The sequence below is a fragment of the Choristoneura fumiferana genome, chromosome Z, assembly GCF_025370935.1.
Source record: "Choristoneura fumiferana chromosome Z, NRCan_CFum_1, whole genome shotgun sequence".
Lineage (NCBI taxonomy): Eukaryota > Metazoa > Arthropoda > Insecta > Lepidoptera > Tortricidae > Choristoneura > Choristoneura fumiferana.
This window is the reverse complement of record NC_133472.1, coordinates 9,742,064-9,765,883: the sequence shown is the minus strand read 5'-3', so window position 1 is coordinate 9,765,883 and position 23,820 is coordinate 9,742,064. Positions and strand designations below refer to the sequence as shown.

The following is a 23,820-nucleotide window of genomic DNA, read 5'->3' as shown; positions in this document are numbered from 1 at the left end:
GCTACTAACTATTATTTAGTTAAAAATGTATTACAACTTGCTTTTTTTTTCTGTACAAAACTTCACGTTAGTGTGATTTAGTTCATCTAAGTTCAAATAAAAACTTTCGAACCGTTCAATAAATCGTTCTTAATTATTGTCCAGCTTCATTACTATTTGATTTGTTACTAAGAGATTAAAACAAAATTTGAAAAAGAATGACAGTATATTATTCTTTTTCTAAATCCGTTTGCTCTATTCATGTGGGCTATTTCATAACGTAACTAGTTACTTCTAAGAAGGACCCACGACTACACATGACATGATTTAGTTAAAAATAATCTGGAACTTCAAAATGTGCCACCTGTATATACCACACACTAAGAAATTACACTCTCCCTTGCACTGAAACCACGTCTCTGGATGCAAAGGCCTGTCTAATGATAATGAACCTGTAATTCAGCATCGCTTCTTTTGAAAGCGGTCGACTCAGAATCACATTTACACCTCCATTGAACAAGCCCATACCATCCGAATACCAGTCTCTGATAAAATCTGCATACTTTTCGTGGAAAGTTATGCGCGGCTCTTTCACTTTAAGGGAACTATCCACTAAAAACACATCCGCGTTTGTCCACTTGCCGTTATGGGAGCCGTCATGGGATTGCAGACATTTCGAAGACAGAACGGGAAGCTTTTAAATAAAATATTGTAATTTTCATATTTATTAGGTATGGTCATGCGGAGTTATGAAGTTTCCGAATATCAATCTGTAATTTTGTGCGGAACCTTCGGAATTTCTTCTAATCTTGCGGAATAATCGTAACATTAATCAATAAATAACTTATCAAAAATCACATTATTCATATTACATATCTATTTATTTTTTGATTAAACACTGGCAAAACAACCTAATAATAACTATAAATATTTTAGTCAAAATACCCCGTATATGGTATTTTGACTATGAGTGAGAATCACGAAAGTTTAAAACGTTATATAAATATTTTTACAAGTAAATTACCTATACTATATAATAATAATATCATGGGACACTTGACACAATTGACCTAGTCCCAAACTATATAAGCAAAGCTTGTACTATGGATACTATAGGCAACGGTTAAACATACTTTTATAGATAAATATATATAAAACATCCAAGACCCGAGAAAAAACATTCGTATTATTCATACAAATATCTGCCCCGGCCGGGAATCGAACCCGGGCCTCAAGCTTCGTAGTCATGTTCCTGACCACTTGGCCATCCGGTCGTCATACAGTGGTGTACCTGGCTGAGTTAAAGGTATAATATATCTTATATCACTAGTTTTTTGTTTCCAAAATCTCCAACTTTCAGGCAGTGTTTGTTGTTATTATGAAATCGAAATTAGAATACGATTGAGAACATACTCGTTTTTTAATTATTACATGAAATGACAATGCCAATGGCACTAATATTTAAATTTTATAATGAAGTTCAATAAAATACAAATGATGTAATTATTATAGGATGACTGTTTAATGCTTTACCCCGAATGTATTCTTATAAATGTGTGTATTTTCATACACTAAAATCAGTCAAGTGCAAAAATAAGTATCTATTCGAACCACTAAAAATATGTTACTACAGCATTATTGCGTCAGAATAAGGCTAAGGTACTTGTTTTTAAAACGTTGAATAAGTTCATATTTTTACACTTGACTGACTGTACGGTCGAACAAATTTAATCATGACCCAGGGTGGTACCTTTTAATAATCAATTAAATCAATTTCACTATGATTTCCTTGACGAAAGTATGAGGTGTCAACATGACACAAAGGTTTCACTCTGGGTCATGATTAAATTTGTTCGACTTTACGTGCTAACGTTACTTTCGAATGGTATTCTCATTTCGTTTGTATAATACTATTTTAAAACTCTTGAATTATTTACTTAATTAATTGTTTAAGTACTTTCTTCTTTTTCCATTATATCATTGAAATTATTGCTTATTTAAGTATATAGTTCACTGTGGAAGAAAAATACTAACATAATACTACATATTGATTAAGCTACCTATATAAAATTACGTTTTTGGAACACAATTTACTTGTCACTGGAATACGTTGTCCAGTAAATCTATCGGAAAAAAGTATTCCGAAGTTAAGGGAATTCTTAGAGACAGAATTTTTAAATTTTCGCTCTGACCTCTTAAACTTAGCACATTATCTAGGTATACCATATCGTATAATCTGCTTAGTTTAAGAGATAAAAGCGAAAAACTGAAAAGGTCAGAAAAATTGAGGTTACTACACAGTACGAGTATAATCGAAATGTGTAATAAAAATATTTAGCAAAATCACCCACACTGTTAAAAAAAAAACTTTTTTTAAAAATTTTATGCATTACCATCATTTTGTTCTTAAAGTGTTTTTAAAATACAGCATCGCCACCATAAAAATAATAAATACGTAAAAATTCAAGTTTTCTCAACCGTAACACTAAAAAAAACGAAATAAAAATTAATGCTTAATTTTTTTTTGATAAATTTGGCTGCATCCTACACCACACATTTAAGAGTTAAGGAGACATTATGAAGGTTGTATCATTGGTGAACTGCTGTTCAATAGCTAACTATGTAGTAAGTTAAACCATAAACAAGTAATTTTAAAATGATACTGCGTCTACCGAATACTGGATAACCAGTAGCTATAGAGTTGGTTGAAATTTTTGGTGAAATCTTGTCCTACACCTCTCCTATAAAGGGGTCTACCCATTACACCGTAACTAACATGACCGTAATAGCAAACTGTCAGGAAAAAATATTCTTTTTATCGAAAAGTATGGGACTGCCCACTAGCATGTTTCCCTACCAACCGTCGCCGTGCCGTGTCAAGTATGCGCTTGACATTCGGTTCCTAACACTATTACGGTCATGGCATGACACCGTGCAGTGGGTAGAGACCTTACTTTAACCAGAACTATAAACTTTGAAAATGTAACTAAGGGTTGATTTATCCCCACTACTCCCCAATCAGGTTTGCATCAGCATCTCTGTGTCAGGGTATTTTAAGAGAGGTTTAGGACAAGTTTAAAGCTTACCTCGAAACCTACCTAAATATGTCTACCAGCTCTCGAACTGTAGTCAGTAGAACAATTATCAGAACCCACTGGTGACATCCACCACAATGCTCACAACTCTGGTAAGAAGAGGTCCAATGTTGTCCTTTGGGATAGTACTCCATTTCTCCTTCAGACATTTCTCTACGGTCGCATGGGATGACTTCTCATCTGGAAACATGAGATCATTCGTTAAGATAACACTTATTTTGGGATCAGAGGCTCGTATTTTCTAATGACCTCAGAAGATGTTACAAATTTGAGTGTTATGTTAAAAGCTGTTGCGACCATGTAATCAAAATAGAAAACTACTATAGGTAATCAGATCATATAATTGATATCCACGTGGACAAGTTCGTGATTGAAGTTGGCTCCGACACCGTGACACGTCTGACTCTGAAAGTGATTCCAATAAGTCACTTTCTGCATTTCAATTTGAATCTAATTGCCCTATGGGCACCGAATATTTGACCAATAGTGACCAATTCGCAGTGTTCCGTTCCGACTATACTGAACTATTGCCATATAAATAAGAACAATAGCGCCCTCTTGACAAATATATATATCTAGTCATATATTTTTGGTTTACCTTTTCTTGATAAAGTAACCCACTGGTTGCCAACTTTCAATTTTTCACACAAGCATCCATGGAACATCCATGGAACAGTAGTCTTACGTTTTATTCGCGTGTTCTAGCCAACGAATCAGCGCCAAAAGGTAGGCAAAGAACTTGACGTGCTCTGGCCAGTGCATGCAAGCAACCCCGCAGTCAACATGTAGAGCGGACATTACATAAAGTTTGCCGGGCTTGATTTCCTTTTTTTATGGAATAGGGGACAAACGAGCAAACGGATCGCCTGGTGATAAGCGATTACCGTCGCCCATGGACACCTGCAACACCAGAAGAGTCACAAGTGTGTTGCCGGCCTTTTTTTTTATTAGGTATACTAACCTGAATTATGGCATTTGGCGCTGTTCAATGTGAAAAATACGGCGCTCTTTTTAACTAGCGGGTTGAACTCGTCGCAGTAATAATGGAAGGCCATTGCCAGGGGAGAGGGCACGTGTTCCACGTCTCTTATGAGGAGTACGCCCGTCTTGGCCATGTCTTCCCGGTATGCCTTCACTAGCTGAGAATGACTTTGCATCTTCAGGTCTGAGCCTTCTACCACCAAGTATTGAACCGAGACATTGTCGTTGCCTGCCAATTAATAAATAATAAATAAATATCATACGACACATCATAGTCCCAAACTGAGTAATGCCTGTACAGTCGCTATCAGATATAACAAATAACGTTGATGGGCCAATCAACTATTTTACTGAAACTTTGGGCGTCTCCTGCGTTACCAAAAAATTGTACTTCCAACAAGATATTTCACGGTATAATAGGTTGAACTTACGTAGGATGGCATGTATTCATGTACACCATCTATTAAATTACAGAAAAAACATGTTTACTTACAAAAATCTGCAATTGTTTGAAAAATTAGTGTCGGTAAAAAAGTTGATTGGCCCAGGTAGTGAGCGAGATACTCAAATATTTTGGGGCGGCCTTACCTTTCAATAAATTCGTTACTACCTAGGTACGGTTAATAATATCAGACTATACAATCCATACTATAATATTATAAATGCGAAAGTAACTCTGTCTGTCTGTCTGTCTGTCTGTCTGTTACGCTTTCACGCAAAAACCGCTGAACCGATTTGGATGAAATTTGGTACAGAGATAGAATAGACCATGGGAAAGAACATAGGCTATCTTTTATCGCGAAAAAAAGGCTTTAAGGGGTTGAAATAGGGGGTGAAAGTTTATATGGGGGAAGTTCGTCGCTGTTGGAAATAAAACCATGAAACATGAAGCATTTAGGCACTTAATAAGAAATAAGTCGGTATGTGTTTTAGCTTTTTTTGAAAATTCGACCTGTGAGGGGATGAAATAGGGGATGAAAGCTCATATGGAAGGTCGTCATTATCGAAGATAAATCGATGTTTCTTTATGAAACTTGGTATTTGGGCACGTGATAAGAGATAAATAATTGTTCGAGCGTTATTTTAAATTCTTCTTCTTCTTAAAACCGGTTAAAATCGACTCGAACTCGCGCGTCAAGGGTTCCGTGCATAGGTTTTTATGAATATCAAGTGTTAGCAGAGCCAAGCTCATAAGCAAAATGTACGCAATGTGGGGTCATTTTACATGGCTTATTAACATAGACAGTCAAACATGAAAAATTATGATTTTCAGATTTTTCTTACTTATTTTGCTATAAAGGGAATAAAATTTGCTGTAAGAGCTTCCTTTATACAAAATTTCAAGTTTCTAGGACAGCCGAAAGTACCCTATAACTTTTTTTTGAGTTTAGGGTTTTTATTTCAACTCGATAAATACTCCGCACGTTTACGGGATAAAGGGTCTTGACAGACAGACGGACGGACGGACAGCAAAGTCATCCTATAAGAGTTCCATTTTTTTCCTTTTGAGGTACGGAACCCTAAAAAACATTTGTTCCGGCTCTTTTCAAATTTCGTCATTTTTCATACCTACTTGAAAATATGGGGATGAAAGTTCGTAAGGAATTCCAAACAAATTTACTATAAGTATAGAAATATGTGTAGCAATGCTTAGTAAGAATGCCGTCTTAATTATAATCCTACCCTCCTAACTTACAATACAGGACGTAAGATGTCAAGAGCTCACTATGAAGAATTAGTCCTTTTGTGTTGGCAGGGTAGAATACTTATGTTTTACCAAAGAATGGAAGAACAAAAAAAATTAGTTTAGATATAAAGCAATGTATTAAAATAGGTTATTTTCAGTAAACCGTAGAAGTTTCTATGTGCTATTATTGACAGAATAGGTACCCTAAATAAATTAAATACTTTCCAAAGATACTATTCCACGCGGACGAAGTCGCGGGCAAAAGCTAGTTTCTCATAAATTTAAGATTAGCGACTTTTCAATAATTCGGAACATTTGTGGAAAATACACTTTCTTCGGGCTACAAGAATAATGCTGCGTTTCCATCAGAAATGTGCGAGGAATGTGTTTTTCACGAACCAATAGAAACTGTTTATTTAGTGGGTAATGGGAGGGGGGAGGGGGGAGGGGCATAGAAGGCTAATTAACGTTTAAACATCCCTAAATACCAAAATAAATAATGTGATTAGAATTAAAGTGTTAACTTAGAATCATAGCTTAATTCATTGCGTATGACTATGGAGACATTTATGTTAATAATAACGTAATTAATCTACGAGATGTGAATACTTTAATGACAAAAGGCATTTGACCCGCTATGCCCCGTGTATAGGGGTAAGTGGGGTCTCCTATGGGGCATTGTGGTGGTCATAATAAATAACAAAACGCAACTTCCTAAAGAAATAGTTTTATTTCTTAGCAACTAACGAACGACAGTTAAAAAAAAAACTACAACACTTTTCACTAACTATACTTTTTATAATCCAAATACTGTGCCCCACTTTGCCCCAGGCACCATACCCCACTATGCCCCACCGGCTTATTCAAAATTAAACACAAACTGGCGGTATCTTCCCTTTGATTCAATGACCTTGTGCTTTTTGATTAAGAAATCCGGAAGGGAACTGATTCATAATAAACTATAACACATCACAGTACATAAGTACGTTTTAGAAAGGATTGCTGTTCAATTTTATTTTATTTTTTAAGAAAAACATTGGTTTTGATATATTTGTTTATATCACACAAACGCCTGCCGAAATGGCGTGGCTCGCCTATGAAATGAAGCTAACACGCCGACTAACGCCCAATCATAGCGACGCATTTGACAGCTTGTACGGTGTTTGCTTCGAGCTGCGTAACCCCCCCCCCCCTCCCTAACCTATCCTCGCACAGCATAGCTCTGGGGGAAACAACTGAGCGGAGAGAGGCTAGGTAAATTATGTGTTTCTATTGGTTCACGAAAAACAATTTCCTCGCACGCAACACATCCTCGCACATCTCTGAAACGCAGCCTTATAGCGATGTTGTATTTGCATTGCCTGACATGGAAAATCATTATGCAACTTGCTGCGAGGACGTTCTATGGTGGAGCAAGAATCAAATGATTTAAATGTACTTATAGGGAAATGACGACAGATTTAGTTAAGGTTACTTACGTAGAAATTTCGCCGCTTTCGATGCAACATTATTAACAAAGCCATCAAACTTGATCGGATCAAAGTTCTCGCTCATACTGTTATAGACAAATATTAAACAGCCTGTTGTGTCTTCCCTTTTGTATATTGTCGATATCCCTGGAATTGTTAGAAGGAAGTTGTAGTAAACATTAAGATACATAAAATAGTTGCAGTAAAACTTGCGTTGCTGGTGAAGGAATAGTACAGCACCTGTTTGTATCTTCAGAATGGAGTTTCCACCAACTTTATATTTAGCTCCTAGTTCATTTAGGTCAGTATGAAATCTTAGTTCATCATAAACATCATTAATCGCCAGAGTGGACTGTTGGCAATAAAACGCCAGGGCGGCTACGATCATCACAATGGGAATTAAGTAAAATAGAACAACTCTGGATTTGTTTTCTTCATTTATGTGGTTTGATTGGTTTAGTCTTGATAGATTAGGAGATTGTGACGAATGACTTGAGTTTCGACTGTCTGTGCTTCTGCTAGTGGACCTTGGTGAAGCTGCAGATTCCAATGTCCAGTTGAGACCTTTACTAATCGGGGAGTTTTCTATTTCTCGTGCCTTCAATTCGTTGCTGCAATATGAATGTGACGGAAGTGTTGCAGGTAAGGATTTGGCCAGCGTATTGCTGCAAGGAAACATACATTACCAGCTCATAACTCGATGCATCATAATTTTGATTAGTTTGCTTATTCACCGGCCATTTGGCAAAGAACAATCGCCAAGGATATCTTAAGACTTAGTTCGTTTACGTTTAAGTATTCTGAATTTTTGATAATTATATAATGTAATTGTCTTTAATTGTTTGCTATGAGTATTCTTGTAAAGCAAGCAGGGTCGGATTAATCATGTCGTCTCTAGGCAATAAGGCAATACCCCCTACTTTTCAGCGGTTTATAGATCATCAGCTCTTTTCAAGTTCAACCAAATCAACTGACAGAACAATATAAAAAACCATACCTATTATAGCAATTAAGGATACAAATCCAATTAAACTGTACCTAACTGTATGTATGAAACATTTCCAAAATCTTGGGTTCGCGAGCGTGACCCCTAGGTAATTGCATACTCACTCAGCCTGATTGCTATTTGTATTGTCTCGCTCTAACAGCAAGCTTATATTTTAATATTAATAGCAGGGGAGATTAGGCAAGGGGATTATACACTTTAATAGCAGGGGAGCTAGGTTTGGTTTTTCTCAAGTAAGTAGGTACTTCTTAAAGTCCAGTTTAGACCTGCAATAAAAATCGTGCGCGTTGCTCTACATTGTGCGCCCGTAAAGCGAACGAGTATAAATAAAGTGGTTAATCGAGCGCCCCATTGTAATGCAATTTGAACGTTTTTCCTTGCACGTCTAAACTGGGCTTATGGGCGTATTATGCGGTCTGAATGACGGCTGGACTCATAAATCGTAAACTACAAATGATTTTGTGCTAAAAATAGTCTGATATTGTACTTACGTAGTCCCGCCGCTCTGTTCTGTTCCCATTTAGGGTTAGCGGTTAAAATGATTTAGTTCGGAATTACTAGATAGAAAATGTAATACATAAGTAAGTAACATCTACGATATTAGACTATTTTATAACCGAATAAAAAAAGAGAAGGTTCAAAGTTCGACTGTACCTACAGGTGCCTATTTTTTTAAAGAATGTTCACCGATTACTGGAAGACGGTGGATTGATTTGAAAGCAATATTTTGTAAACGGTGAAGAATCGTTGCTATAACTTGGATTAGTTACAATAAAAACAGAGAAAAACAAAATTATAACTACTACAAAAAATAATGAAAATAATTTACCGGCGCCAGTAGGAATGGAGTGGAGTGAGACTTTATCACTTCTGCTGGCTTGTGCTGAGGAACCGAATTCAAATGAGTAGAAAATTATTTTCATGTTTTTTGCAGTGGGTTTAATTTTTTGCTAAAATTTTATACATACAGGGTGTCCCAAAACCATGCCACATGGAGGGAAAGTATGTTAAATATTGTAGATAGACAATTTGACTGAAAGGAGACTTAATTTTGATTTTGAAAACAATTTTAACTGCATTCAAAGATTATTGAATAATCGCCTGTCTGAACCGGGAATCGAACTCGAGAAATAGTAAAAAAAAAACGCCCGTAATTTTATGACACCGATCAAAAGGCTTGTTTTCAAAATCAAAATTAAATCTCAATTGTTTTAAAAATCAAAATGAAATCTCCTTGCAGTAAAATTGTCTATCTACAAAATTAAAGATACTTTCCCTCCATGTGGCATGGTCTTGGGACATCCTGTATGTATAACACAAAATAATTTACTTTGAAGTATCCAGCCAGCATTCTGGCAGCAGCGTAACAAGTACGGTACGCCCTTAATAAAGGAGTGGCTTGGCAAAATATTTCCCCTGCGCCTGAGCTCTCGTATATGTATGCTACACATACATGTCTATGTTTTGACTAAAGTATACATCTTATACTATAATTCAAAAATAATGTTAAAAAGCAATAATCAAAATTACAAATGTAATGATAGTAAATTAATGTGAGTATATACAGATGAATTACGACTATGTTATATGAGCTGTTGATGGATGTTTCACAGTATGATCATTTTATACAAGGAGAAAGGGCCAGAGATATCATTAAATTCAAAGCATTTTAATGTATGAGTATGCATTTGTACACAGCAATATAATTTGTTTGATTTCCTTTATTATCAGATGACAAATAGTTGAACCACAAGATGTTCTTGAATTTATGGGTATATTCTTGAGCCAGTGACTGTATTTAATACATTAACCCTTTTCCAGGCCTCGTGAATTTAGATACCCAACCACAAAATGAATCATAGTTTTATATTGTTTACCTACGACTCCTACGATGGCTTAATTTATAAACGAATAATATTTTTCATGACTTCGGTTGATTGTATATGTCGACGGCCGATCGTAAAATCCGCCAGATCACGAAATTCCTAGGCATATCGTGAAATGGTGCCTTTTCATGATATGCCTAAAAGTTGGCCAGGCATATCACGATGTGCCTGAAAAATAATACGGCAGATCGATTAGAGCAACGCATTCCTCGATATTCCTAGCCTAGTGATAATGCCGAAAGAGAAAATTTTAGGTACGACGAGCGAAGCAAGGAGTTGTTAGTATGAATTGCAACCACAACGCACGAGCCGAGCGAGCGAAGCGAGCGTGCCGCGGTAGCGGCCGGCGGAGGGCCAGAACCGATATGGCGGCGTTTCATGATATGCCTAGGAATTTCATGATCTGTCTAAACTGCCAAAATCATGAAATGGCGGGTGTTTCATAATATGCTTAGGAATTTCATGATCTGCCTAAACGTCACTAGGTAAACCGTTAAACGGTGAGTTTTGAACGATATATGGCGGAAGCCCCTTAGCCGATTCATGAAATGGCGCCATTCACGACATGGCCTGTAAATTTCGTGATCTGGCGGATTTTACGATCGGCCGCCGACACATACATATTTGTAAAAACAAGGTTGAATATTTGTATACATTCATGTGGTAGATATATGCACTGTGCCTGGAAAAGAGTTAATTAAATCAGATCAATATTATGCTCTGCTGCAACGGGCATTGGCTAACACAAAAGAGGATGCCCATAAATAATGTGGCGACGCTTGATGGAGATGCTGTGCTGCAAATAACACCCAAATCAAGATGGAGAAATATGGAATCTGCCACCCAGAAGGTTTTGAAAGTTATTGACTAATACGGTATTTGACAACTCCTTAATTTGCCATATCTTAATATTATTTTGATACAGATAGTGTTTAGCGAAGAGAAAATTTAAATCGGTTCAAAATTGGATTTATAGTGATTTTTTGAAAAATCTGTAAACCTGTCTCTTATTCAAACGCTTTTCTCTATGCAGCAAGTAAGTATGGCGGTACTGGCGTGTGACGTCACATGCCAGTATGTCTTTCTCTGTTTAATCTTGAATTTCAAATCATTATAACTTTGTTATTTGTAAAGGTTGCTTAAAAATTGTTTCTCTACTCGATAACAGGCATTGTGAATTTTTAATTTATAAAACATATACAAAATAGTCAAATACCGTATTGTCCAGAGGCTTTATTGTCATACACTTGGAATCAAAAACCTTTACAATGCTTCTTTCTGTCACACGGTTGACACGGTATAGGATACGCTCGCTAGACCTAAGACAATACAGCCTCAGGTACTACAAGAAACCGTTATAGCTTTGGCATTGTCCTCGTTCTGTCCGACTGTCCGTTTGTCACTAGCTTATAAAGTGTTAGAGAGCTCGGAAGCTGTAATTTTGCATTGCTACATACATACATATATACACAATGATTATTAGTAAGTAGATTTGAAGTACAAGTTTAATAAGAATAAGACCAGTACATTCAACGTCATAAATAAGTGATCATTTCTGTAGCTTGTTGCTTCCAGTCTTTACACAATTTCGAATGGCTTTTCGAACATAATGTGAAAGTGACAAGGTACAAAAGTGATCACTTATTTATGACGTTGACTGTACAAGTAAGCATTTATTTTTATCAAAAAGGTGCGTAGTAAATAGGATCTATTGTTTGTGCTGTATAACACTTTTTTAATTAGAATAAATATATTTTTCTTTACATGAAGTTTGTAGCGAGAATAACATTTATTGAATTTAATTATCAGTGTATAATGTATAAGATTGCACTGCGGTAAATAAGTAACAAGATAACTGTAAGACCAATTAAACAATATGATATCTAATAAATAAATGTCGTAATTGTCGTAATTTGGCGGTAAAGAAACTCTTTAATTTTTTTAAATTAATTGTTGCTACTTAAAAATTTGTTATTTTTTTCTGTTAATTAGAAAGGTTATTCCTATCGATAAAAAACGATTTAAGCGTTTCTAAAATTTTCATCCATTCCCCCGTTGCACTAGTGATATCCATATTAAACTTGTAATCGCTAAGTACTTCAAATCCACTATCTAATGATTATATATCAGTCATCAGGAATTGAAAATTATCAATAACCAACTTACCTCACTGCTCAATTTAAAGATACTTAAAATAACTATTGGATACACAGTCAACCTACATTAAAATAATAGAATTAAAGTAGATCCTATTATGGGGAATTGCCTGTAAGTCATAGGTCTTATGTCAATATTCACAACTCTTTTGTGCATTTGTAATGACCACTCATTACTCATAAGTAAAATGTATTGTTAAAACTAATTATCACTGGATACAAGGTCATTCTATATTAATTATTGAAATAAAGTATAGCTATGGGGAATTCCCCTTCAGTCTTGGACTCTCTGAGACATCAATTATTTATATCCAGGACGAAAGAGATTGTGGGCTCACAGACATTAGTACATTAACAATAAATTTAAAAAGGTTATTATTATCAAAAGATAAACTATCACAGAGAAAAAAAATTTTTGATTCCCTGTATCACCATCAACCACAATGTGACTGCTATCAATTACTGAATTAGTAAAATTACCGAAAATAAAAATAAAAATTCTTGTGTATTGTATAACCCCTTGGTGTTTTTAAAGTCCCTATGGATGTATATGCACCAATTATAAAAATTACATTAATAAGATAAAAACTTACACATAGGGTCTCTCAGAGTAAATTTGGTGTGGAGGGGTTATGGAATGTCTCCTATTTTCCTTTGTTAAAATTGGACTTGAAGTGTGTTGAGGCTTACTGAAAATATATAAAAAAAAAGAGTTGTATCATCCCATGTCCTTTTAAATCGCTAGGTTAAATATTCAGCATTTTTCCTTATTACTGTTTAGGCAAGTATTATTAAAAGAGATGATGCTTAGGGTTAAATTTTATGAAAACTGAAGACAATACAGATGCTGAATCTAGCATGATTGAAATGCTTGCAATTTGTCCTTCTGTTGTGTCTGTCTAGACTCTTGAATATTCACCCGTTAATGAATAAGCCCATTTGTACAGGAAATTAAAAAAATAATAAAGCAACAAAGTATTAATGTGTGCAGTGATTTTAGATGCAGATTGTTTTTCATCAACAATTGCAATACCCCAAGAGTATCTAAAGTACCAAGACATAGCCTATCTCTAAACTGTCTGGTTTGGTACTGTTAGCACTGTATCTGAACCTCTTCCGAATATTTTATATCTGGCTGAAAGGCCGCGTATCGCCGCCATTGCCTCAAATTGCCAGACAAAGTCTTGCACGTTGCCCGTGCCATTGTATACTTTTTGCTTTCCATTTTATTTATTTTCACATTCACTTAAAAAGACACAATTATTATTTTTCTTTACCTTATGGATTTTTCTTCCCAATGTTGCTTTACTTACTCATTACTCTTTCTTCAATAAAAGTATACTGTGACTTTCATAGTTTTATTTTGGAACCATTCGCTTTGGCTGCTAGAATACAAGTCAACTCCCAAACCCTTTCCAAATGTTTCCTTATTGAATTTTAAACATTCAAATTTCGAACGCAGCCTTTCAGCCAGGTATAAAATAATTGAAGTCCGTTATAGTGCTAACAGTACCATAGTTTAAAATGCTGCAATTCACTTGGAAGGACTTTTCAGAAGCAGATGATATTCACTTATCATGCCCAGTCTCCCAAAAGAATCTTACTTAATGGTGTTAAAGCTTTTTATACTTCAGTCATTAGTACATTGTTGTAGAGGCACAAAAGTAAGCAAAAGATGAACGAGTTAGTTTGAAGGGCGACCTGAAGGGGAGGCCTTTGATAATACAACTTCATCTACTGCACTTTTGGCCGAGACTAAACATTGTGCTTTTCGCAATCACTGAGAGGAAATAAAAGTAGTGTCACCCCTCCCGCACTCCAGCACACCGGCACGCCAGCTCAGCATGCCAGGAATGAAATTCAGAAATTATATTCTAAAAAAAATGTATCGTATTATGAATTATGACCTGTTTTCGTAATGTGTTACATTGTTGTGGTGTTTTGCGAGCCATAAATGAGTCGGCTGGTAAATGTACATATATATAGGCAGTTTTGGGTACTGGATTTAGGTTATCTATGGCCACATTTTCGAGCAGTGTCGTGAAAAGATATATAGTCACTAACGTACAGGGTTTAAAAACACTATAATTTAGACAGCATACCTTATAATATTATCAACTTCGTCGGTTCCCCTAGCGCTCGGTCCAGACGTTTCGTCTTCACTGCTTTCTTCACTACTAGCTTTGCCATAACGCACCATTTCAGCAGGCTTCGTTAAAACGTAACTGTAAGTGTGACTATGGATGCTTTTTCTTGCAGAAGGTACAATTTTACGCCCCCCGTTCTGCGAATTGTCGTCAAATTTTAATTCCATTATGACATACAAGTAGAGTTACTTTGAGAAATTTTATCGAACAGAACTTCAACTTACCCCCAAATCTGTATTTTTACTCATTTACAATTAGTATATACTCTACTATTTTAATTAAGAGCAAGTAAGTCTCAAAATGAAAACACTGTCAATTGTTATGCCAGTGTCAGTCATGTCAGGGTGACACTGTGGTGACACTATCCTGGCCCGGATAACACCGACATGGAAATACCAACTTTGTTTGTCGTGAACACGCCAATAGAAACTGCATGTTGCAGGGCTACTAAGAAATTAAAAAATCTAAGTTCGTATGGTACCTTACCGCTAACGCTAATATTATTTCATACGAGAGTTAGAGGAACGTTACGATACGAACTTCAAGTTTCGTAGTAGCCCTGCAGTGGCTACTACGAAATTCGAAAATCAAAGTTCGTAACGTACCCACCCTTTCGCTCTCGTATTAATAGTATAAGTGTCAGAGGAATCGCACGACACGAACTTCGAGTTTCGAGTTTCGTAGTAGTAGCCCTGCTCACATGAGTGACGGGTAGTACACTTTTTTTAACTAGCGTACAATTTCGTACATTTTTTCTGATTCACAAGAAATTTGAAAATTCGACTAGATAGCGCCCGCCGGAAAGAATCCTTCCTAGAGGCGACAGATTGATGACTGGGGCAGGGCTGGTTAACGTTACCAAATTCACACCATAAGTAACGATACATAACGGTAAAATCATAAAAATACTCAGTACCGGTATTAAAATATAACGTTAATTGATAACTGAACATTATAGTATCGTTACCCAAATGACGTTACTTTTACCGGTAAATTCTTAAATTATATATTTACTGAGATACACAGTACACCGAAGAAAACTTTCTCACTGTTGAAGAGCTAACGTAACCTACTTGCACGAAATGGTACCTACTGGCCATTAATAAGCGTTTGCTTTTGAACATGTCTGTCATCCTTATTCTATTGTATTGATTTTAATATGAACTTAATGTCTTATAAAAAATGTAATGGTTGTATGTAAATAAAACAACAATATTATCTTCCAGATCATTTTAATTTATATCAGGTTATGGGAATAAAATAAATAAAAGGGACTGGAAGTGATATAAAGCCAAAATGGCTAGCACCTCGTACCGTATTGAGCTACTAAACAGAAACAATTATGACACTTGGAAGGTTCAGGCAAAAGCCGTTATGATAAAAGCAGGTTTGTGGAATTATGTTCTAAATCCTACACCGCCGATTACTGAAAAAGATCCTGAGGTTATTGCAAGTTATGAAAACAATGAACTCCTTGCCAGGTCAGAACTTCTTTTGATAATTTCATCTCAAGAAATAAAAAATGTAAAAAACTGTTTAACTGCTAAAAACATATGGCAAAAACTCGAGGATATATATGAAAGTAAGCGACCTACTAAGAAGGCTTCACTCCTCAAACAATTAATTATTGCAAAATATAAAGAAGGTGATGATTTAAGAGAGCACTTAGACAATTTAACAGACATTGTGGATAAACTTGCCAACATGGATGTCGATATAAATGCAGATCTTTTATCCGTCATAATGCTCTACTCCTTATCATCGAAATTTGAGAATTTTCGCATAGCGATCGAATCGCGTGATAAACTGCCTTCTCCAGAGGAGCTAAAGATAAAAATTTTAGAAGAAACCGAAGCTCGTAAACATACTGAAGACATTATAGTTGAAACCAACGCAATGTTTATAAAAAAAAATTATGTACCCTATAAATATAAAAATAAACAAGATTTCTGTCAAATATGTAAGAAGCAAGGGCATAAAACACAAAATTGTCGATTCCGTAATGACCGTAAGAAACAAGAACGATCTAATGTTGCACAAAACATTTGTTTAGCTACGGAACCAAATAAAAATACAAAGAGATGGTGTATTGATAGTGGATGCACATCGCATATGTGTCAAAGCTTGAAGAGTTTCTCACAAATAAAAAAATCTGATGGCATACTCAAATTAGCAGCCGATGACAGCACTGCTAAAATTGAAGGAAGAGGAAACGTGCAAATAAAAGTTGATGATAAAAACATAAAACTAGAAGACTCTCTGTACGTACCAAATCTCGCAACCAACCTATTGTCTGTTTCAAAAATAACGAAAAAAGGAAAGACCGTACTATTCAAAGAAAATACAGCGACAGTAAAAGATTCAAAAACAAGGAAAATTGAACTTACAGCTAAAAATATTAATGGTCTTTACTACTTAATGGACAAAAAGGATGATAATGATTTTAAATGTCAAGAAGAAACTACTTTTAATGCTGAAATTGATGATTGGCACAGAAAACTTGGACATATAAATGAAACAAGTTTAAAACAAGCTTTAAAAGATGAAGCAATGAATGGACTCAAGTTTGACATGCATCAAAAATTAAATGAATGCGAAGTATGCATAAAAGGAAAGATGACCCGACTACCTTTTCCCAAAAATAATCAAAACTTGAGAACGACACAACGTCTTGAAATAGTTCACTCAGACGTGTGTGGACCAATGAATGTAGAATCCGTCAGTGGAGGAAAATATTTCGTCACATTTATTGACGAATATTCTCGATACTCAAGAGTATACATAATCCAAAAGAAAAACGAAGTGTTGAATAAATTTAAAATATATAAAGAAGAAATGGAGAGATTTACTGGAAATAAGATAAAATACTTACAATCTGACAATGGAACAGAATATATAAATAAAGAATTCAATGGATATTTGAATCAATGTGGTATAAGTCGAAGACTTAGCTGTGCGTACACACCGCAGCAAAATGGGACAGCTGAAAGAAAAAATAGGAGCCTACAAGAAAGGGCCAGATGCCTATTGATAGATGGTAACATGCCGGAAAAATATTGGGCTGAAGCTGTATCCACCGCAAATTATTTATTAAACCGTACTCCATCGAAAGTAATAGAAAACAAAACTCCATTTGAAATGTGGGTTGGAAGAAAGCCATCCGTACAGCACTTACAAATTTTCGGATCGAAAGCATTCGTATTGAATAAAAACAAAAAACAAAAGAAAAAGTTTACATCAAAAGTAACTGAAGGAATATTTCTTGGATATTCGGAAAATAGTAAAGCTTACAGAATATTAGTACCAGAAACGCATCACGTAATTGTAAGCAGAGATGTTAAAGTAATTAATAAATTATATTACGAAAATAAAGACAAAATTGACAAATCCGAAAACAAGAATGGAAAGAAGTTAATAGATATATTTGTCGATACTAAAAAAGAAAATAATGAAGTATATCAACAAGCAGAAGATTGTGAAATATTCGCTGATATTCACAATGATCATGAAGAAAACGAATTGCACCATGATCATGAAGAAAACGAATTGCAAAATGAATTGCAACAAAACGATGAAAACATTTTAGATCATAATGAAGTAATTGAAAATGAGGCAATACAAACTGAAGATAATTCTGTTGCAGATCGCAATGAAGTAACAGACGCTGAGGCAATAGAAAGAAATGATATTTTAGAGAATGAAAGACCTCAAAGAACTAGAAAACCACCAGTTTGGACAAAAGATTATATATGCACAGTTTGCATGAGCGAAGAAGATGATCTAAAATGGAATGATGCAATCATTTCTGAAATAACAGCACACTTAAAAAATGATACTTGGTCTATTGTTAAGAAGCCACCTTGCAGAAACGTCATTGACAGCAAGATGATTCTGAAAGATAAATTAGGAACAGATGGCAATATTGTACGCAAAAAGGCTCGACTAGTAGCCCGAGGATTTTCTCAAATACCCGGTGTTGACTACCAGGAAGTTTTCGCACCTGTGACTCGACTAAGTTCAATTAGATTATTAGTGGCTTTAGCTGTACAGAAAGATATGCATTTGAACCAGATTGATATTTGCACTGCATTTTTAAACGGAGATATTGAAGAAGAAATCTATATGAAAAAGCCGAAAAATATAGAAGAATATCTAGAAAAAATAATTAAATCCACAAAAGATGCAGAAATTAAACAAAAAGCTGAAAAAATGCTACATGATTTAAATCAAGATAAAGAAAACACAGTATGCAAATTAAATAAAGCCGTCTATGGATTAAAACAGTCAGGAAGACAGTGGTACAAGAAACTAGATGCCGAATTAAAATCAATAGGTTTCAAACCTACCAAAGTTGATCCATGCATGTACATATACGCGAAAGGCGGAGAAACTATTATTATTAGCATATATGTGGACGATATTATAATTGCATGCAAATCTCAAGAAAAAATAGACAACATTAAGAAATTACTTGTCAAGAGATTTGAAATGAGAGACTTGGGTGAAATTAATTACTGTCTTGGAATAACTTTCGAAAGAGATGAAAAGCAAATGATACTGAAACAAAGACAGTATATTGAAACTATATTAGAAAAATTTGGATGCAAGGATTGCAAACCCGCATCTACTCCCATGGATACAGGACTGAAATTAACTAAAGGCACAAGTCCAACAAAGGAAAAGGACATACCCTACCAAAACCTTATAGGATCACTTATGTACTTAGCTGTTGCCACACGTCCTGATATAATGTTTGCAGTAAGTCACCTTAGCCAGTTTAATAACTGCTACACATCTGAACATTTTCAAGCAGCAAAAAGAGTTCTACGATATTTACAAGGAACTAAAGACTTAGGTCTGACTTACATAAAAGGAAACATGAAGCTTGAAGGAGCAGCTGATGCTGATTGGGCATCGTGCGCCATTGATCGTCGCTCAGTGACAGGCTACGTATTTACATATGGCGGAACACCAATAAGTTGGGAAGCTAAGAAGCAAAGAACAGTCGCACTTAGTACAGCTGAGGCGGAGTACATGGCTCTAACAGAAGCATCGAAAGAAGCCATATACCAGAAAAACTTGCTGAATGAGCTGAATATAAAAACAGGAATCATTGATATTTATAATGATAACCAAGCCGCCCAAAAGTTGGTCAAGAACCCAACTATAAGCACTAAATCCAAACATATCAGCATCAAGGAGCATTTTATCAGAGATGCTATGAAGGACGGACACATAGATGTCAAATACCGTGCTACAGAAGATATGGAGGCAGATGTCCTCACAAAAGCTTTACCTGCCATGAAGTTTATTAAACTTAGGACTAAGATGAATATAGTCTGATCTGATTTCGTGAGGCGGAGTGTTGAAGAGCTAACGTAACCTACTTGCACGAAATGGTACCTACTGGCCATTAATAAGCGTTTGCTTTTGAACATGTCTGTCATCCTTATTCTATTGTATTGATTTTAATATGAACTTAATGTCTTATAAAAAATGTAATGGTTGTATCTTAGATGAATGATTGGTCTCGCGCGCTCGCTCGACTAGATACCGCGCTAATTAAAAACAAAACGTTCGTGAATGCGGCAACTCAATATTGTAGTGTGCGTAAGAACGGTGTAAGACAATTTGCAAGGATGTTAGTGTGCGTGACGAATTGTGTTGCCAGCTGCTCCACTGTTACCTGAATTATTGGGAAAATAAATTATTCTGTGGTCTATTAAGTCATTGGTTACAAAATGTATCTTGGGAAATACTTAGAAATTAAGAAGTAATTATGAGTGAATGTATTAATATGTTTGTGTATAGGTTAGGCGTAGGTTTCTTCTTTAAAAAAATGGTAGGTATGATGTAGGTATATCAATGATCAGGCCTCACTTTTAATTACTTAAAAAATATATATATTTAAGGACATTCAATATTTACAAATTATTTAAGTTTTGCGTACTTAACACGTTGCACCTATAGTTAAACCTAATATAATGTACAGGTTAATTAAGACTAAAATAAAAATAATTGTTTACAAAATATACATACATAGGTACATGCCTACATACATACTACATACATACGCTTGAAAAACATAACCCTCCTTCGGGCAGTCGGGTAAAAAGTTAACATTTCAGGAAAATGGGTAGATATACGAAAAAAAATTTGTTTCGTTTCCCGTAATGCCTAAGTAAATCAGCTGATCGGGCTTTTGACTGGGAAGACGAAAAAAATTTTTAATTTTAAGACACATTCACCCCTTAATTAAATAGTGTCGGGTAACAATTTATACACGTTCAGTGTATAATATCACAAAGATAAACATTAAATAATATAGAACTAGGTTATGTATATATAATAATTACGTTAGATACTTAAATAAATAAGTTATTAAAATTTATCATCATTTAATGATGATAACAATAAATTCAATTTATTAAAATCTCAACCACGGGGAATTTGATTCTTGTGTACGCGGCAACACAGAATGGCGTTTAGGGTTCATGTTATTTTATTTTGTAATTTCGAAATTATACGATATTTACTGATGGTATGTGATCCCAGTGTCCTTCTTATTTCTTGTAGTATTATTTTTAAACAGTTTCACTGCGAAAACTGGCATTTTACTTCTGTTTATGACCAAAATTTAACAAAAATTCGGGACATGCACATTACGCACAGTTTGCAAGGCGACTGACTCGCCTCGGGCTCAGGTACGCCGATTTCGGCGTACTATTTGTTGCCGCATTTGACAAGTACGCCGGCGGTATCTAGTCGAGCGAGCGCGCGAGACCAATCATTCATCTAAGGGTTGTATGTAAATAAAACAACAATATTATCTTCCAGATCATTTTAATTTATATCACTCACGAACACGGTCAACGTGACATTTGCAGCTATATGTAGTAGCCCATCGGTTTTCTCGTAACCACGGGTAGTACAGTTGAGTTCATAAACTTTTGAGCAAAACTTTGATCAATAATATCTGAAAACGCTTCTACGCCGTTAACAATAGAGTCGTGTTCACTGTTCAGATATTTTTGGTAAAATTTTTGCTCACAAGTTTATGAACTCGACTGTACATTTTTTTTTAATTAGCGTACAATTTCGGGGTGACACTATTTACCGGCACGGATAATACCGACATGTAAATACTGAACCGTACGCTATTTCGTGTACACGCCCACACGCCCATACAAACTGGTGTCAAACTGACAAGAGTTTCTATGGGCGTGTCACCAAATATCATATCGAAAATACAGACATGGATGCCCTAACATAACCTACTTTTCTGGTAGCAGTTCGTTTCTGTGGGGGACGCAGTCTAACCTCATCTACTTTTCTGATAGCAGTTCGTTTAGTTCTGTGTGGAAGACGCAGGTCTAACCTAATCTAACCTAATTTTCTGGTAGCAATTGGTTTCTGTGGTTGGTTTGTACAAAATGTCATTTTGAACAATCATTTTTTTGGAATACAATATTAGCCAAATATTAGCCAAATAAACGTTTGTCGTAATAAAATTTGACAAAGTTAAATTATGCCAAATGATAATTTGACCAAATGAATAAAATGCGAAATGTAAATATGCTAAAGATTCGTTTAGGAAATGAAACTACTGCGATAAGTTTTTTGGGAAGTGAAATTTGGCAAAAAATATTTTGCCGAAACGGCAGTACATCGGAAAAAAGCAACCAGAGATATGTGCGCATAGGAGAAATTCGTGTCTAGACTCCTGTCCAGCGGTGATGTAGGGGTTATAGCACGCAGCACAGATTGCTGAGGACCTGGGTTCGATTCCCAGCGCTGGTCTCTTTTTCTGGTTTTTCTGTGCAACCATGTCTCAGTTTGTATTTTCGATATGGTTTCACGGGAAATAAAAAATACAGACTCCAAAAAACCAATCACAAAATGTCATGTCGGTATTGTACTTTCGGTAAATAGTGTCACCCCAATTTCGTACTTATTTTTTGTCGTGAGTTTGAATTCCATGCGACACCATGTCACCGCCAGTTCTTAGGTAGGTAGGAGGTAGTCTACTGAAGGATTCTAAAAAATATTTTAGTAATTTAAACTTCTTTAAAGTTAAATAAGTACTTTATTGAAATTAAATTTAAACAAACTCTTCAATTACATAATTTCAAAAATATCCATATAACAAGATCGCGTACATCGCAAAGCAAGTATAGGTAGCAGGAGCAATAATACGAGTTGCTGCTGAATAACTTGACAGGCGTAGTACGTTTTTACGGCCTTGAGGCTTGGAAGGATAGTACGTTAGAAACACTGGTGCCTGCTCTTCGTTCTTTTTTATTCTCTCATCTAGCCAAGCCTTGAACGAATATGTAGGCAATACAGTAACCATTCTTTTATTTATGGCATATGCGGAAGACATTTCCTTTGTGCATTCATCTTGACCCTTAGTAACTATGCCAATGAGTTCATTATCAAAAATAGCTGGGCCGCCATAATCCTTGAAACAGGTAACGACCTTCGTGTCAACGCAATCGATGTATGCTTTCACGATGTTTCCGACTTCGAGAGGAGAGCGGTTTTCTAACCCTACATACTGAAGTTCCTTCGTTTGACCGACGTCACTGTTCAACCCGTACCCTAAAGCTTCCAAATCAACGAGGTTTCGACCATTTGTGTAGTTGCTTATCATAATTTTTGAAGCAACAGTACCGTTATGCTTTTCAGTATACACGAGGCCCACATCTTTTAAGGACTCTACACCGGTAAAGGTCGGAAATTTTTCAGTTTTGATTACGTGTAACATTACTGTATCTTTTTCTTTTTTAGCTTTAAGTGTATTAAGCAAAGCGTAACTTATCGACTGCGAAGTACACGTGGCGGTGGTCAATATCAGCCCGTTAGACACTACGGCTCCTGAACACAAATACTCATCAAGCTGGGACATCAGTGCGGCCATAAACGGGAACTGATTTTCAGCGGCTGGTTGTATTGCGTGCATATTACTATTTTGTCTTCTTGTACATGTTACGTTATTTGATTCAGATTCTGTTGGAATTTCCAATTCATCTTTGGACTCTTCATTTGTATCGCCATTATCATCTCTATTATCGTCGGTAACGCTCTTTTTCACATTGTCGCCACAGCAAATATGAATGAAGCACAACAATAAAATAATTATAGTAAGATTTTGCGGATTTATTAACAATTTTTTCATTTTGGTTCAAATCTTGAAGAATGACAGAATTCCAGTTCTTCTTTTGCTTCTTTGAAAGTACCCTTTTCAAATTTTGTACCTATCTCATTTCTTGCAGCCAGCCAGTACTTTAAACAGACTTTCATAAAAAAGCTTATTGGTCCGAGATTAGAAGAAAATGAGAGCTTGTAGCTTGAGCCGGCCACACACGCTAGGTTTTGGTTGCCGGTTTTGCGTGTGCGGTCGAGTCATTCTTA

At 35.6% G+C, this 23,820-nt stretch overlaps 2 protein-coding genes across 5 annotated transcripts; both read right to left on the bottom strand.

Annotated features, from left to right (window-relative positions):
- Positions 1-697: 697 nt before the first annotated feature.
- On the bottom strand, positions 698-14,814 carry LOC141426503 (uncharacterized). Of its 4 annotated transcripts, XM_074085454.1 has the most exons (8): positions 14,631-14,810; positions 14,362-14,543; positions 12,853-12,948; positions 7,452-7,876; positions 7,221-7,358; positions 4,036-4,284; positions 3,078-3,254; positions 698-1,992 (listed from the first exon to the last, which is right to left on the bottom strand). In XM_074085454.1, the coding sequence occupies exons 1-7, from the start codon at positions 14,652-14,654 to the stop codon at positions 3,124-3,126; spliced, it is 1,245 nt and encodes a 414-aa protein (XP_073941555.1). In that variant the 5' UTR covers positions 14,655-14,810; the 3' UTR covers positions 698-1,992; positions 3,078-3,123. The 4 variants fall into 4 exon arrangements, with proteins under 4 accessions (XP_073941555.1, XP_073941544.1, XP_073941564.1 ...); XM_074085443.1 differs by having other exon boundaries at positions 698-3,254; XM_074085463.1 differs by having other exon boundaries at positions 698-3,254; positions 7,452-7,822.
- A 7,664-nt stretch (positions 14,815-22,478) lies between these two features.
- On the bottom strand, positions 22,479-23,651 carry LOC141438463 (uncharacterized). Its single transcript, XM_074102346.1, has one exon. It carries the CDS (start codon positions 23,582-23,584, stop codon positions 22,535-22,537), a length of 1,050 nt encoding a protein of 349 aa, XP_073958447.1. The 5' UTR covers positions 23,585-23,651; the 3' UTR covers positions 22,479-22,534.
- Positions 23,652-23,820: the final 169 nt, after the last annotated feature.

Bases quoted from the DNA above. Each gene is read 5' to 3' on its own strand.
- LOC141426503 (XM_074085443.1), bottom strand. From the start codon at position 14,654: ATGAGTAAAAATACAGATTTGGGG. The intron at 14,544-14,630 runs GTAAGTTGAAGT...GACAATTCGCAG, and splicing joins GTAAAAATACAGATTTGGGG to AACGGGGGGCGTAAAATTGT. The intron at 7,877-12,852 runs GTAAGTTTTTAT...GTTTCCTTGCAG, and splicing joins TACTCTGAGAGACCCTATGT to CAATACGCTGGCCAAATCCT.
- LOC141438463 (XM_074102346.1), bottom strand. From the start codon at position 23,584: ATGAAAAAATTGTTAATAAATCCGCAAAATCTTACTATAATTATTTTA.